The sequence below is a fragment of the Leptosomus discolor genome, chromosome 5 (genome assembly GCF_034619465.1).
Source record: "Leptosomus discolor isolate bLepDis1 chromosome 5, bLepDis1.hap2, whole genome shotgun sequence".
NCBI classification, from domain to species: Eukaryota; Metazoa; Chordata; class Aves; order Leptosomiformes; family Leptosomidae; genus Leptosomus; species Leptosomus discolor.
The window spans coordinates 79,604,581-79,620,874 of record NC_141395.1 but is presented as its reverse complement, the minus strand read 5'-3'; the positions used below and the strand labels follow the sequence as shown (position 1 = coordinate 79,620,874).

Genomic DNA, 16,294 nt, shown 5'->3' with positions numbered 1-16,294 from the left:
CTTAAATTTAAAAAGTAAACCTAAATTCTTTTATATTCACTTTACAACACATTTAGGATGTTACTAGGATAGATTTAAAAGACACAATATAGGAAATCTTCAAGCCTTAGTGCCGGCTGACTCGAAGCAATTGGTTTATTTGCTTTGCAGTGCTGCATTCTGAAAGCCCATCACAGGTGGAGAAAGAGGAAGAAGATCCCCCTCCTAAGCCCTGTTGTTATCTTCAGCAGATGGAGGTAGCATTCCCACGTATCAGCATGTACCAGAGGACTCAAGCTACGGGACTTTCTCTTGAGAATCACCAATTGTGGAACTCTTTTTCCTCAATGTGGTTGTGCACAGAGCAGGAAAGGGAGTTGTACTGCTGGGGTTAGTCTTGACAACCAAGAAAAAGCAACCAGCAACGCCAGGCATGCAAACTGCAGGATGAAGGAGGCATACAATTTCAGGGATTTCCCTTTCCCCCTCTTCCATGGATCTAAGTTCCTGCTACAACTTTATGACAAGGCTTTGCCTTTCCCTGGCAACGTTCTCCATAGAAAGGACAGATACAGCTCAGCACAGTTCACTGAACTGCTCTGACGTTTGACCCTGTTGCCATGAGAGCTGCCTGCCGGTTATTCAGGGCAACCTTCCCATTTTCAGTCCAATAGTCAGCAAAGTGAAGACTGAGGTCCCTCAAGTAAATGGGCATCTTTAAATTGATTTGAAATCTATTCAGAATGTTACTGAACTAGATGCAATATAGACTTCAGAAAAGCTCACACAGTAACGTATTAAAGACAAAAGAGTAGACTTGAAACAATATACAAACACTGTTATATGAACTAAATGCTACGGAAGCATGACAACATATTACGTGCGGGGAACACACACAGTTAGTGACTATTTAAAAAAAATACTTGGCTAGCCTACAGGACTAGTAGGGAGAGAAATTTCGGGTTAAAAGTTTATACTGCACAGCAAACACTAGTTAAACTGAGTTTTTTCCCAGGGCAGAACACATTAAGTCGTCTGAAATCGTCTGGGACAAAACTTACAAGGGAGAGAAAAACCTCAGACTGCTGGAGATGCAGTAATTTACTCATCTCTACCATCATTACTACGGAGAAGGCTATCTTTGCGGCTCCTCTGAAACTTAGCCAAGTTCTTCGGAGGTAATGCAGAATACTTTCAGAACTACCTTGAGATCACCATCTGCAACCAAAAGTACTCTGTATTTTAGCTACTATTCTGATCAGCAAATTTGGACAGGATTTGCGCTGTGACAGTAATGGCACCAACACGAAAGTTGAGCGGTAGGTTTCCCACGTGGTAGGTGGCTGGTTTATGTTAACAATATTGTCCTTAAAGCTGTGCATTTTCCTCTGCTCACGTTAAAGTGGCACTGCAGAGGCTCCAGTAGAATACTTAAGACAACTATTTGTTTCAAATAGGTAAGGAGAGCGCCCAAAGAAAACATAAGCTTAATGAGTGTTAAAGCAAGGAAAAGCCAACAGCCCATATATCATTTATCCGAACATTTTTTGCAGGTATTCTGATAGTGAAACCACTGGAATCGGGCACCAAGATATGTATAAGATTTATATAAAGCTTTACGAACATTAGATTTTTAGCTCTTTATGGTATTGTGCAAGAAACATTTAACTAGCCTGCTCACTCCAAAGATATATATGCATTTAAGAACAAAAGACTTCAAATTGCATATTACTGGGCCAGGCGCAACACAGAATTGGCAAATTTGGTTTTAACACAGAGCTTACTAGCTCTTCCACATAAAAACACAACATTAAGTATCACAAGATTAAGTGCCAAGTCTTGAAGAAAGATCTTGACTGTGTCAAAGCCAAGATCCTGTCAAGGCAAGCTATCTGAAACAGAGTAGAAAGAAGCAGGGATACACAGTATAGCAGCACAAACAAACGCAGGACAGGGTCCAAAAATGAATAAAGAACAGTCTAACAATTCAGCCATAATATAAGTCACTTAATTTGACTGCATACGTAAACATTTCATGTCAGCAACCTCTTACTCTCATGCCAAATCTTGTTCATGCTCAAAACATGCACTTCAAAACAAAACTGATAGCTAAAGAATCAGTATCTTTTTGAAAACAGCAGCTATTCTTATTGCAATTGATTTTAGAATTATGCCTCTTGTATCCAGCTAACTTGAATTCAACTTAGTCCAATTAAATGGTCAGTATTTGCAGATTAAGCTGGAGCTTCACAGCTCCAATATTCTCTCATATTAGTTCTCCCTACTTCACTAAGGTGTACCTATTCTGATGATATGTGAGATTTGAAACGGTTTTAAACAAGTTTCACTGTCTGATTTATTTATTTATTTATTTACTTTTAAACACAGCCCTTTATTGTCTTCTCTTTAAGAATAATTTGTACGGCTATCATCTTCCAACAACAATATATTCAGAAAAGACAATTGCTAAAATCAACAGTACAGGATAAAGGTTTGGGGAAGTTAAAACTTTAAACGTCATCGAAGCAAAACCCATATTTCTCCAAGCATTCGCTTTCATATTAGAACTAATATAACCAATTGCTACTGTTTCAAACACAACTGAAAAATAATTTGGGGGAAGGTAAGGAAATACAACGCATCTCAAATTATCCATATCACAATACTTCATCAATTATTTTTTATGCTATTTCAATGTATATTATTACATGGTCAAAACACCCTTGAATATTAGTTTTCTTATTTTATGCTTGCTGATGTACAGCCGGTAAAGCAACAGCATATCCCAAAAGAAAGTAATTAAACATGCATAGCAGCAGCCAACAACACTTACCTGCCATTCTTAGGCTATATTATATCATGCAACAAAAAGGAAAAGCAGAAGCACCAACAATATGTAAACCTTCCAGAACGCTTGGCATTGATCAGACAAGCTATACATCTCTTCTTTCAAAAGCAATTTCATCTCTACACTCTGAGCCCCCCTTTTAAGGGGGGATGAGGTTAACTGTCAAATTTCAATGCCAAATCAGATAAAGGTTCACATAGACACCTTTAACACGATGATGCTGGGGAGCTATGAATAGCTGTTGTGAACCAGCCTGTATATGCAGCCTTATTCAGTGGCACACTGGAAGCGAAGGAAAAAGAATCAGGTTTCATATTCAGTCCTTCCTTTAAGGCGCACGTATCTCCTTGGCATTTCAGAAAGTCTTCAAATAATTCAAATTCTTTTTAAAGTTTTGATTAAATGCAGACAGGATTTCAGTTTGAAACGAGAACCATATCAGATCCCAACAGAAAAACATAATTTGAAAGCCCTCCCTGAAATAAAGATTTTAAATTTTAGAAACTGAGGTTATTTTAAAACAGATTATTGGTTTCTACAAAAGTTCGCTGAACAACTATCCATAGCTCAGGCATGCAAAGCTGTTAGAAGGATGGCAAAGTGAAAACATGTACTTAGTACACGACAAATGCAGTCTACTGCAGGCAAAGAGTAATAGATATATAAAATCATCTTCTCACTTTCAAAATCAAGGAAAAAATTTGGCCCCTGCTCAAGGTCTGTGCATGTCAAAACTTTTAGAAGGTTCCCCATGTTAAGGTACCTGCCAAGACAAGAATGAGAGAAAAGAAAATTTTCTTTTTACAAGAAAGAACAGCCCAAACACAGTTGATTGAAGCGGTGGGGGAAAAGAAGATCAGAGAGTTCCATCAGGCATGAACCCGTCCTTCAGGCTGCCGCCCTGGTGGGTGGAGGGAGACCCCCACCTCGCGGACGTACAGCGGGTGATCCCAGAGATGCAATGCAGCTTTCCTGTAACAAGTGACTAGGGCGCCCACAGCTCCGCAGCCGCCCCTCTGAGCAAGGGGCAGAGCTCCATCCGAAGGCCTCGCCAGGGACTAATTCTGTCCCGGTACACCCGAGCACCAGTGTCCCGAGCAGGAGCACCACGGTGAGGGCCAAGTACCGTATTTGCAAGCACTGACACGGTAGCCATGCTACAGATGATTTTTACCTGATGGGACAACAGAACGGAAGAGCTTCACTTTGGTCAGCCCTTACAATTTTGTCAGAAAGCCATTACAGAGAAACGTGTAAGACACATCATTGCAGAGTGCAGAAAACGCTAACAGGTATGCCACAGATCTCTTACACAAGGTGCCTAAAACATCAATTCCACTTTGGACTTTTGGAGGTGAAAAATGCACATTAACTGCACCATGAACGGCCAAACCAGGATCAGGAACGATTTCGTACTTACTCTTGCGTAAGATTTACAGTAAACACCTGCTCAGCACAGATCACTATGGCATACTGACAGAATTTATTATTTTATGATTCTGGGATTTGCAGGCAGATGGATGGACATCACGGACCACAGAGACCCAAAATGACTAAGCACAAGGAAAGAAAATTTACACAGTAGCATGATGGTGGCTTGGCTACTACTGGAGGGGAAAAAAAAAAGAAATAAAACAGGAACGGAAAAGAACCACATGCAACTCTTTCAAATCGCAGATTTGCAACGGCGTCCCCTAGCCTTCACTGCAGCAGGTCTAAGCAACCCTACTGTTACCATTTTAAACGCACCCGCTGTGAAGGGCTGAGAGACTTACTTTCAAAATCCAAGAAAAAATGTGCTGCATTGTGGTCTATGTCCCTGGTTAGCACCTTAATGAGATTACCCATGCCAGCAAACCTAAAAATAAAAATGGCAACATAATTTAGTTCCGTCAACCGTTTCCTGTCTTCAGTACACGCCTGGGGCTCCCTGGAGCAGGGCTCCTGTCGGGTTTTCAGCACTGGGTTCATCACCTCCTGGTGGGAAGTAGGAAACGTGCACTGTACAGCGCGTTTCCACTCCCCTTCTCAGGAGGCGTGATGGTTGAAAAAAAAAAAAAAAACAACCAAAGTTACAGCTTTCAGAAAAACAAAGATGTGAATTACTGACGACTTCATCTTTGTTTAATACATTTAACGAATACGTTACGTACGACGACTGAGCAATCGGTTTGCGTAACTGCAGCAACCCGCAGCCAACAAAGACATTGTTGCTGACGACAGAAGCAACCTCAAACGGAACCGGTGTCCTCATAAGCCTGATTTTTTACTATCACTCCATAACCCAAAACACATTTCAGAAAGCCTCTTAGTAGTAGTAATCTGTGGCCAACGAACAGCTCTTCCTGTCAAATCATGTAAAGTGACGAGTTAAACACAAGTTAGAGTTTTCCAAAAACAGGAGATAAACAAGTTTCAACAGTTCTTCTTATGCTTGCTGTCACATCCCAGCTAAAAGAAATGAAAAATGGAAGAAAAATTAAATCGTCATTAGATTACTCAAGGTCAGATAAATTAATGAAACCGTTTCAAACGTTACCATAAGTTTCAGAAATCGATACCTTCAGCAGGACTATGAAAACTACATTTCACAACCAGGCAGCCTTTTCAAGGACCCTCCCATGTTTTACAGAGGCTGAAAATATACTTAAGAACCATTGCCCTGAAACAGCAGTTCACTGGAGTGCTGCTGCAAGACGAACACAAGACACTACCCAAAAATCTGATTTCAAGTTATTTAAGAATAAGTCATCAAGAGTCTGACATTTGGCTTCAAGCATAAGATCTAAAAAAAATCAAGTCTTGAATTAGTGTAACTCTACCAACCTACCAACCACCTACCAGTGTATGCCCTCCCCCCGCCCCGATTTTTACTGGAGACTGATGTTTACCTGGAGGGAGGCAGCATGACCGTCAGAATCATTACGTTATTAGGAATCAAGAAAACAGAAGCAATGTGAAGACAAAGCAAAACGGTCTGGCAAAACACATTTTCAGAACACGTCTTGACAGATTTCTTGAGTTCCATGAAAACGCAACTGGTGTGTGAGGGGAAAAGCAAAACTAAGAACAGCACGCTATTTATTTTTCAGGATCCATAAGATTCAGCAAGCAGCCACATAAAAGTTAGAGAAGGAAGGGGGAATTAACCCCAGATTGTTGCAAATCACTCAGTCCTTGCTCCAACCACCAGTTACAATAGTCTTTACTCAAACAACTTCTATAGAATGACCAAATAGTTAAAAATCTGTATTTTTTTTAAAAAAGTGACTTTGAGTGTAATCCAACTGATCACAGTGGATTCTGCCCATAGAACTTCATCACTAGGTATATACACTTGCTTTTTTGCGCATTCAACTTCTTCCTTGAAACTCAAGAAAACCCAAGTCCTGCTTTCCAAGCATTTGAACTTAGTTTTCTGGAAAGTCAGATTGGATTTCTGAGTCTGTGAGAAACACACATTAAGGAAGTTTTAAATCAGGGCGTCCAGTTCAGACAGCGGAAGTGTTAAAAACTAATCCATCAAAACCTGTGTCTTCAGAGGCAGCTTTTCCAGAGCTTTCTGTTCCAAAGCTTAGCGAACTCTTCAAACGCTGTATGTGCAGTAACACTGTGTAAACAAGCAGCATCAGCAAGCAGAGAAATTACTTTTCCGTATCTCACAAGCATGTTCTGCAACAAAGGACTGAATAAGCCACTTAGTCCGCTCCCCATCAACGAGGACGTTCACAAACTGGAAAAAGTTGAAATACAGAGGCATTCTTAAACAAATGTTTTCAAACAGGAGCAATAAAAACCCAAAAGTACAAGCTCTCTAACGGTGACTGAGTCTGTAGATTTGGATTTAAAAAACAGACCTCGCTCTCAGAGCAGTGTATTACACATTTCAATTCCAACGTTAACAAGCAAGTGTAAAATACACAGCAGTGAATGGCACTAACTGCCTAAAGAGAACTCTAACCTCCAAATACTGCCACGCTCCAGCTCTTCAGCTGCACCATCCCCTCCTCCACCCAAATATTTTCAATACCTCAAGTAAACGCCTCTATGCAGGTTTTGCATTTGTTTTGATATTAACCAGTCTCCTAAGAGTTTACCAGGTCATGCATGTGGTTTAAATATTGGATAACACGACTTCTGAAGGTCAGAGTAGGGGCACGCTTATAGGCTTGAAGTATTTTGAAGACAAGTTCACAGAAGAGCATACCACCGCTGCAGAACAGACTGTTTAACTGAACCCCCACCACTTCCTAAAATGAGTAAGGGGTCAAGGAGTCAGTTTTACAAGACAAACAACCTTCATTCAGACCTCCATCCCTCAGAAAAGTTAGTGAATAAGAATACATGGTTTCTCTCCTGGGAGTGAGTTTAACAAACAGAGAAGCACAATAAATGGTTTGGCACTACAATGAAACAGTAGATGTGAAACAAACTCAAGCAGAAGATGCAACTGGCCTAATGGTAACAGTTCAGTGAACTGCCTCTCTGAGAAGCAGAGAGAAACTGAAGATGATGAGAATGGATTAATCCAACTACGACAGCAGCAAGATCCCAACATGCGATACAGGAATACATTTCCATTTGCATGAACACAAAGCTGCACGAACGCTTGTTTGTAACGAAGCTGAAGTTGGTAACGGCTCCCTCGTGCATTCAGCATGCTGAAAAAAATCTTGATCACCTTCAGTCACGTCACAGTTTGCACACAAGATACGCAATCGCCTTTGCTTTCTTAGCAGGAAAACATTCACTGCACATTCAGTTTTTACGGAGTGAATGGAAATCTAGCAGGAGCTGCACAAACACAGTATTTTTGACACTTGTATCAAGAGGATTTCTAAGTTATTCAAGGATCACAAGTACTCCTTAAGTTTTAAGAGCTGTGAAAACGACCATTCCTCCAAATTATAACCCAAAAAGACTTTAAGAAGCTAGAAAGAAAGCTTGAAAACTCAATTGAGACGGAAGTTGAGAAGATGTCATTGTTCCAGCACTTCTTGGGAGGACACTTTCTCTCTCCTTAGCGTTTGAGATAATGAGCGCAAGATCCAACAGACGGGAATTTACTCGTCCAGCAAGGCTAAGCACTAGCTTCTCAAGCTCTGAAATGGCCTTCTAGAAACGAGACCGTGGTGTCACAGCATAGAAAACTGACCTTTCTGAGAGGCTGCTCTATCAGCAAAATCTAGAGTAAAGCAACCTAGCCCAGAGATACCTCAGGCTCCTGACAGACCCAAATTTAGAGATTTTTGTTTTGTTCAAGATGGCTCGTCATTTGCATTTCTGCTGGGCCCAAAACACGTGAAAGAAGGTCCACTACTGGCTCTAATATTCAAGATGACGACAACCTGCATGTAGTCAAAGAAGCAGCCTACAAAACCAGCCATCACGGGTATTTTCAGAGACCTCTTCTGCTCCTTGATGCCTTGTAAAAGCATCACCAGCACAGAAGATTTTAGTAGTTCTACGAAAGCTTATCTTGGTAACTAACGACCACAGTGGCATGCCCAGTCAGTACCGACTTACCAGGCACTCTTCTGATTTCCTTGAAAGTCCACAACTTCAGCTGAACTAAGTAGAACTACTGTTTTGGAAAGCCAGATGTGTTTCCAGTCAACTAGCCCCGACGCTGAGCTATCATTGCCTCATCAAGGACATCTTCCAGCACTAACTGCATCCTTCTTGAGCTCACTGCCACATCAGTCAGCCCTAATTCAAGAAAGATTTGAGCCTGTATAAAGAGCAAAGCCAAGAGCAAGCACTACTACTGACTTTCATATCCTGCAGCTGGGCTTTGCCTCAGAGCCAAACAGCTGACTCAGAACATTGACTGGAGGTGACTTCTGTGGGTGTTAACGGACCTTTGGACCTACAATTGTTCCAGCGCAACCGGAACAAAATCCACACTGAAGCTGTAATCCTTATCCAAGAAGAATTTTGCATATTGCAATCACCAACATGAAAACATTCACATGCTCAGCCTTAAGTCACAAGTAGGTCGCTACCTACTTGTTCTTCCACAGCTTCAGAGCACGCGCCCGTCCAATTTTATTTGGTATTCTCATTTAGAGCGTAGTACACTTCAAAAATTGCAAACTGTTTTTTCTCCCAGGGGTCTTACTGATTTTAGGATTTTAGAACGCCGTGTCCAAAGATAACTCATTAGGTAAACTGACAGTGTAAGATTCAGTGAAAGCACACTTTAGACCACTGAAATCTTCTCTTGCCATGAATCCAACATCATAAAATCGGAGCAGAAAAAAAAAAAAAGCCATCCCCCAGTCTCTGTCCAAAACCCAACTGTCCCTGTGAAGCTGCCCAGAACCCCTCCTAGCATGCTCTGCGCTCCAGCACAATACTCGAGCCACGTGGAGCAGGTGACGGGAAATCAGAGCACGAGCCAAGAACGTGGTTTAAACTTGACCTACTTGCGGAGGAAGACATACGGAATGCCACATTTGATTACAGTGATTTGGCCCATTACAGCCTTATGGGGTTGTATGATGTTGCGTGTAGTGTCATGATCAGACAAGCGGAAAGCAAAGGCATATTTTCAAAACAAGTCTTGCACGCATGCCCTTCATGCTGAAAACATCCCTGACATGTTTCAATTCTTTTTTTCCCCTCTAAGCTAAGCCCAGGGGAAATTTAATAGAAATACATGATGCAACTAAATTCGGCCAAGCACTAAATAAATTTCCCCCACTCACACCTGAAAGGAAAAAAAAAACCAACCCACAAAACTGTACACTCATAAGGATTTTGCTTGCAACTGGTGAGCAGCTGGAAAAAACTTAGTCTTGTTAGAGGTAAAACACTACAAAGACATTCATAAGTGACATTTTATATTTTGCTTTGTTCTATAGGAAGAATAGCATACTTGTCAAAGCAGTCAAAAATCCCAGTTAAATAAATAGATTAAAAAATGCGTTCGTGACCATTAAAGAACGCCTGCTTGAAGAAAACATCGGCTCATCTTTTGGAAAAGTATAAACTATTCCCAAAACTACTTTTAATGAAGCTTAAGCCTGAAGAGGAACATCCAGAGCATGAAAACTGTTCTCCACAAAAACCCTGTATCCATGCTTTGGAGTCTGGACGAGGAAGTTAAGCGCAACATTATACGGAAAGCCCATCTAATGAAAGAGCAAACATTTTCTTCCAGGGATTGAGTTTTAAATTTTCAGTCGGTCAATGGTGTAGCATAAACCTCTGATTCAGAGCTATTTTCACAAAATAATAAGTGAAAAACACTTAAGGCATGAAAAGCCTGATGTTATTGTATAACACTACAGTGTTACCACATAAACAAAACCATAGCTGACTGTCTGCCTGTCCTGGTTTTCTGGAACGATAAACCTATCAGCCTGGCAATTGTTTCAGGGCTTACTGAACATTTTCTGCCCATGGTATGTAAGCCATGAAAGGGGCGGGGGGGGGGGGAGAAGAGACAGCGATCAGGCGGCTGCCCACATGGGCTGAACGCAAGGCAGCCCTTAGCAACACACGGCATCACAGAGCAGGCAGCCTATCGCATCCAGTGACATCTTCTCTCCCGAGGAAGCAGCCAAGCTTCACGAGCAGCGAGACTATACGTGCCCTCAACCTTAAAGCTGGAGTGCTGCAGAGACGGAAACAGGCTTGTGAGCTACAGCGCGGGCATCACTCTTTCCAGAAAGCCATAGTATTTTCCTCGGATCCAAACCTGTTTTTCCTACTCTGATGCACAGACATCTATCTTCTGATTAGTGCTAGAGAAACACAGACGCCCTCTGACACATTCTAACTCCTACGATTGATATTAGCGGGATTTAAAGCAATAAAGATTTACCATTAAACCTAAAATCCCAAAGTAATAAAACAGATTGTCCAGACAAGAAATAATCATTGAGACAATAGTAAAACAGATAGAGTAGTTATCACTCAGTCTGGAAAAGATACCAACATACGGAAATTATGAGCTTGAGATTTAGGAAGAAGCACTTTGGTCCTATTAGCTTAAAACAAGTTAAGATTTTGGATAAGCTGGTCTCATGTTCAGAACCCATCACCTACTAAATACCAACTAAAGGTATCAGAGTTCAGATACTGACATCTGACTGCTGAATCAAACACACACCAGTCACCAGTCAGTTATAAAACACTATTTCAATTCATTGCTGGACAAATTGTTCTGGCAAATGCAAGGCTTCATCAGCTTTTAGATACACTTCACGACACGCTTCACGCCCTAAACCTGTGCAAAGCTCTGCGCACCGCTTTCCGCTCCTGACACCTAGTGGTTATCCTTCCACAAACCACTAGCTGCAAATCGACCACAAGAAGAACAGAAAACATGCAAGGCAAAAAAAATAAACACCAAACAAAAAAACCTCCATTGAATTCCTGGGGCTTCAACCATCAGTATCTTACCTGAAAAAAACAATTTAAACAGCCAGGTAGAAAATGTTTTTGGATAGGAAAGTAAGTATTCAGGCTACTTAAAAGCTCTTTAAAGCTGCCTCTGATGTCAGTTCTTTTGGCCAAACTGACTGACAGAATAAACTGTTTTAGTTGAAACTGAAGTTACTTTTTTGAGATCGCACATCATCAATAAAGTCTCTTTTCTGAACAAAGCTGAATTCAAAACTTGACATATCAGGAAAATGGAGGCCTGCCAGGGAAAACAGTCTAGTGAAAAAAGGCTCACATTCCTCAAAACCAGAATTGTAAAGTACGGTCAGGTCAGTGTTTATTCAGTCCATTTTTCCACTTAGACAAAATCAAGGGAAAGGCACTGAAGAATCCACAGTTCCTTTAGAAAAGGCAGACTTAAAGCCTTGTTAATTCGGGAATATTTTAGTGGCACAGCTGACACTGAATAACTTATTTGACAGCAGCTACAATAAAACAACTTAGCATGCCCACACAAGTCTGGAATAAACCCCAATTTGTCTGAAAGGATTACTCTTATTTTTAAAACAGAACTTGTACCGAAAAGGGGAGAGCCTATGCTCCAAAAACCTGCTCTGATTTACCCTTCAACGAGGAACCGCACATTTTTGCCGAGAGTGAATCTGGGGCTACAAAACAATCAGATATGCTTTCCTCTTTCAAAACGATGCGAGCTCAACGTGCTTTCTAACTGAATTCTGCAAAATGCTCTTTTTAGTTCAGTTAGACTGCAGCCACCAGAAACAAGCCAACCAACCAACTTCTTTTAGTTCAGGGACGTTTACATTTGAATGCAATTTACACTTTGCCTTCTCCTTCATAAGTTTGAGATCTTAGAAGCTTGCTGCAGTGCTGCAACTCCTCCAAGAGAGGTCACTGCCTTACAGTTTGATCTTCCAGAGACCCGTAAGCTTCAAATGCGCTCATGCTCTTTAGAGTCTTACAGGTCCCAGCCGGCAAGTTCCTTCCAGCCCAAATACTGCAATTTAGTCCATGATACTGTGGCATTATTATCGAAACAGCGACTGACCTTGAAGTGTGCCGTTTTTCAAAGTGCGCTGAGCACATTCTATCTTTATCAGGTACATAAAGACGCAAAGAAGCTTTTAACAAAACATGTCATAGATTTACAGACTGCTTTTTTATTATTTCACTGAAAAGCTTCTTACTCTACAAAAGATAGTATGTCTAGTAAAACTGTGCTACACTACATTACTAAATTTCCTATTTCAAGGATGTCAGCCCGTAATTTAACAGCTGTCAAGCTCTTATCTCCAAAAAACCCAAACGCATCAATAACTTGTATGATAAATCTTTCTCCTGCCAGCTTTTCATCTCAGTGTAAAGAAAAAAAAAAAAACCACCAAAAAAAACCCCCAAACCTGCAAGTTTTATCTAACTGCTAGAAAAAATCATTTTCAATCCTTAACTTCACTACAGCGTCTAGTCCCATTGATCTACCAGCTTTTAGTTTGTATTTTACTTGTGAAAAAGCACGCCTCTTCAAGCCTAGCTTTATTTGGAAATGTGTTTTCTTTCAAAATAGCTGAATTCCCCTCAGTGAGAATCAGACTGCCATATGTCTCAGTACCCAAGCTAGATGAAGCTGCACGGAGGCTCTGACAAGCAGCCTTGGTAACACTGCCACCTAACGCACCGGGACAAGGAGTACAGTCATCTGCATCACTAGTGCTCAAATGAAGCGTTTTCTTTCAGTTTGGCTCCGAACTGTTGCACCCCTTCAGTGCCTTGGCTTGCAAAGCCCTCCCTAACAATATTATGATAGATTATCTAGTCATCAGGTTAATAGATATAAGCGTTCATTGAGATATTCTGTCTCAAGGGTGGCTTTTTGGAGTGTCACAGTACTAAACCGCAAGCCTCGTGCGTACGAACCTGACACCGACTGTCCATCTGAGACACCAAAGTCTGTTTGCAGAACATAGAAGGCTAATGAAACACACCCAGTTGGGGATGGTACACCAGACCGTGGCTAGCAGACTGATACTCCTTCCCATCCCATCTGTTCTCAGAAACAGTACCAAAACAGACAGGCAGGGTGGGGGAATAAAACTGGTCTCTACGTAGTTGTTCGCTTCTTTAAAGTTTCACAAGAGATTTCTCGCAAGACCAAAGTTCTACAGCCACCTTTGTTATTTCCAGTTATTTCTTCAGATAGCCACAAGAGGCATAGCATAGTATCAACTGCTTTTATTGAGTCCGGATAGTTTTTCTCGCTAGAAAGCAAGTGTAAAAAACCAACCAAGCAAAAAACCAAAACAAAACCCCAACAGACCACATTGGTCCAGATTCTCCCAGTTGGGCTAAATCTGATCATCTTTTATCTAATTTTCCATCCCTCCCAACATACCTCAAATTTTCTTTTAACCTTAAAAATCAATCCAAAGGTACCCCATAAGTGTAAGATACCATAAGACAATTTATTTTCATCCGCCTATCAGAAATATGGAGCAACATTTACTATTCTCCAGTGGTATATACCACCTGCAATTCGTTGAGTAGCCAGTATGCAGAGTATCATGCAGAGTCATGACTTCCTGCACCAGTCCCTCTGGGAACTCTACAAGTCCATCTCACCTCGTCTGACAAGGAGTTTGCAGCAGTTCTTGGGGAAAACAAGGTATGTATGCAGGACAGAAAGCCATGAAAGAATACTGAATACACCTAATAATCACACCTGGCTCAAAAATACTTGACCTGAAAACACTTACATACTGGAAGAAGCACCAGTACATGCCCTCCCTGTTCCTGCCCTTCCCCAGGCATCTGCTCACACTTGAAGGTTCAGGTTTTGATGGATATTAAGCTTTTTTCCAAGTTTTAACCTTATTCGGAAAGTGACATCTAGTTAAGTTTGATTAAGCTTCAAAGAACGGGGCAAAGTTTTCAATAGTCTCCAGCTCTTGACTATTGTCAACTTACTGGTGCTTTCCTATTAAAAGCGTTCCCGGGGCAGGACTTCTGCCAGTCCCTTCAAACCCTTCGCACCGGTGATTCTCACCTGATTTAAGACGCTGTTAAGCATTTGGCAGCTACTTGGTCTCAGCACAGCAGGAGAAGGTGAAAGCATCCTCAGACACACGCATGAACTCTAGGGCTGCTGAAGCGGACAACAGCACCTGAAGCAGACGCGTTTTCCCTTCAATACCCAAGACATTGTTGGTTCAGTTTCCTCAAAGAAAATACTAGTTTCTTGCCACATGCTATAGCTGTTTGCTGGACAGCCTTCCTCCTTCTGCAGGCAGTACCGTTCCCAGCAACGCCCCCTGAGTTTTCCCAGCTCTTCTGGACGACTCGCGGAAGCAGCTGTTCTAGTAGAGGCTAAGCGGGGGCGTGGAAGGATGAGCGAAACCAAGGGCACCCATGCAGAGGGAAGTAAGATGGCGATTCCTGGAGACTCTACTTGGCTAGATGGACACACGGTCTCACTCAGTTTAGTGACTCCCAAAATCCTTTGCAAACGCAAACAACGCTGTAAATAAAAGTCTGCACTAGTTCTAATTGCAGCTTTGCTAATACACCTATTCCTGACTTCGGAAGTAAAAGCTACCAAATGAAAAAGGTACCACTGCTGCTGGCCCTGGATGTTTTTTCCCGTTAGTTTATTGTAAATTTAGAAAATATTGCTGTACGCTTGCCCAGTCCTAGGCTCATTCCATAATCCCAGAGAAGCAAGATAGGCTAAAAGGGTTGTTGGTCTGACCCAGCATCGCCATAAGCTCTCTTAAGAATGACAAGAAAGTGACATAAGTCTCATCAAAACCAGCGATTCTTCAAAACAAGTATTTTGCTACATCAGTCATGTACTAAAATAACGCACAACTACTTTAGTAACACATTTATAAGGCCATATATTCTTAATTCACAAATGGAGTATTCAAATAGCTTGGGACACAGCACTTGGAAGTGTTTTCTACTATTGTCAACAAAACTGACGACAAATCAACTTAACCAGCTCCCCAGAATTCAAAGAGCTTTTTGGTGACTAATCAGAAATGGAAAAAAAAAAATAAAAATCCTACCTCACGTTTGGTAGCATTACCTTCCCGGTCTGACAGAAGACAGTTAGCTCTGCTGGCACAGCACAATAAACATGAAGTATAATACACACACACTATATGCAGTAGCTTAGATGACAAGTAGCAGGTTATAAAACTAAAAGCTAAAGCCCTCACGTCAGCATATGCTACCTCTTCAATCTTACAAGCCGGTTCAGAGCACTGGTTTCTGGCATAAGGCATCAGGTTCAGAAAAGAAGTTATACAGTAACTGCACTAAAAGAGACTGAGAAAGAAAAACCACCAAAACATTATTTCTTCATACAAATCTTCCGGCAAGATGAAACACCATCTTTCAGGGTAAGTTCTTAAATGTGGCCAAACTACTACAGTCTGTGCACATTAAAAATGCCTTTATTGAAACAATGGGACTTTTCATGTCGCTACAGTGAAGAGTTTTCAAAGTCATTACCGGATTGTGTGGTGAGGTTCCATGCAAGCAAAAAAACCAAAACACCTGCAACCTGGTTCAGCATCTTGAACCCTAAAGATGCAGAAATGAGGTCATAGATCAGGACTTCCTAGTGAACACTACAGCTTCCAAAAGCTGTAAAAACAAATGGGAGAAAACGAGTTCTTGAAGAGGAAATTGCTAATATTCAGCACAGTCCCATCTTCTGCTCTTTAACATATGACAATTTTTGCTTGTTGTATGTCAAGAGAGTTTTCAAGCAGGTTAAGTTTCAGCTCTTACCTACAGCCAGTGCTGCACTCTGTTCTTGGCCTCCAGTCTGTTTTAAAAAGAAAAAGAGATGATGAAAATTCATTCTTTCACACCTAAAGTCTTAAATGTAATGCTACCTGACCTCGTAAAAGCAAACATACAACCGTTCCCAGCCTTGTACTATTTTTCTGGATCTACTTCATAAACATAGTTCTGCATCTATACGCTACTGCGACTTTTGAAAAGTGTCACAACAAACAGAATTGCGTTTCATCTCTACGTGTGTAAATA

General features: G+C 41.2%; 1 protein-coding gene across 3 annotated transcripts in view; it reads right to left on the bottom strand.

Annotated features, from left to right (window-relative positions):
* The window catches only part of CYRIB (CYFIP related Rac1 interactor B), a 29,927-nt gene extending 13,872 nt beyond the window's left edge, over positions 1 to 16,055 (bottom strand). For 2 of the 3 annotated variants that reach the window (XM_086466214.1, XM_086466213.1), the window contains exons 1-2: positions 16,034 to 16,044; positions 3,508 to 3,590 (exon numbers count right to left, since the gene is read on the bottom strand). In XM_086466214.1, the coding sequence (XP_086322340.1) occupies positions 3,508 to 3,580 (73 nt within the window). In that variant the 5' untranslated portion in view covers positions 3,581 to 3,590; positions 16,034 to 16,044. Of the gene's footprint in view, positions 1 to 3,507; positions 3,591 to 4,602; positions 4,686 to 16,033 lie in introns of all 3 variants that reach the window. The other variant, XM_086466215.1, reaches the window with a different exon arrangement.
* Between the last annotated feature and the right edge of the window lie 239 nt (positions 16,056 to 16,294).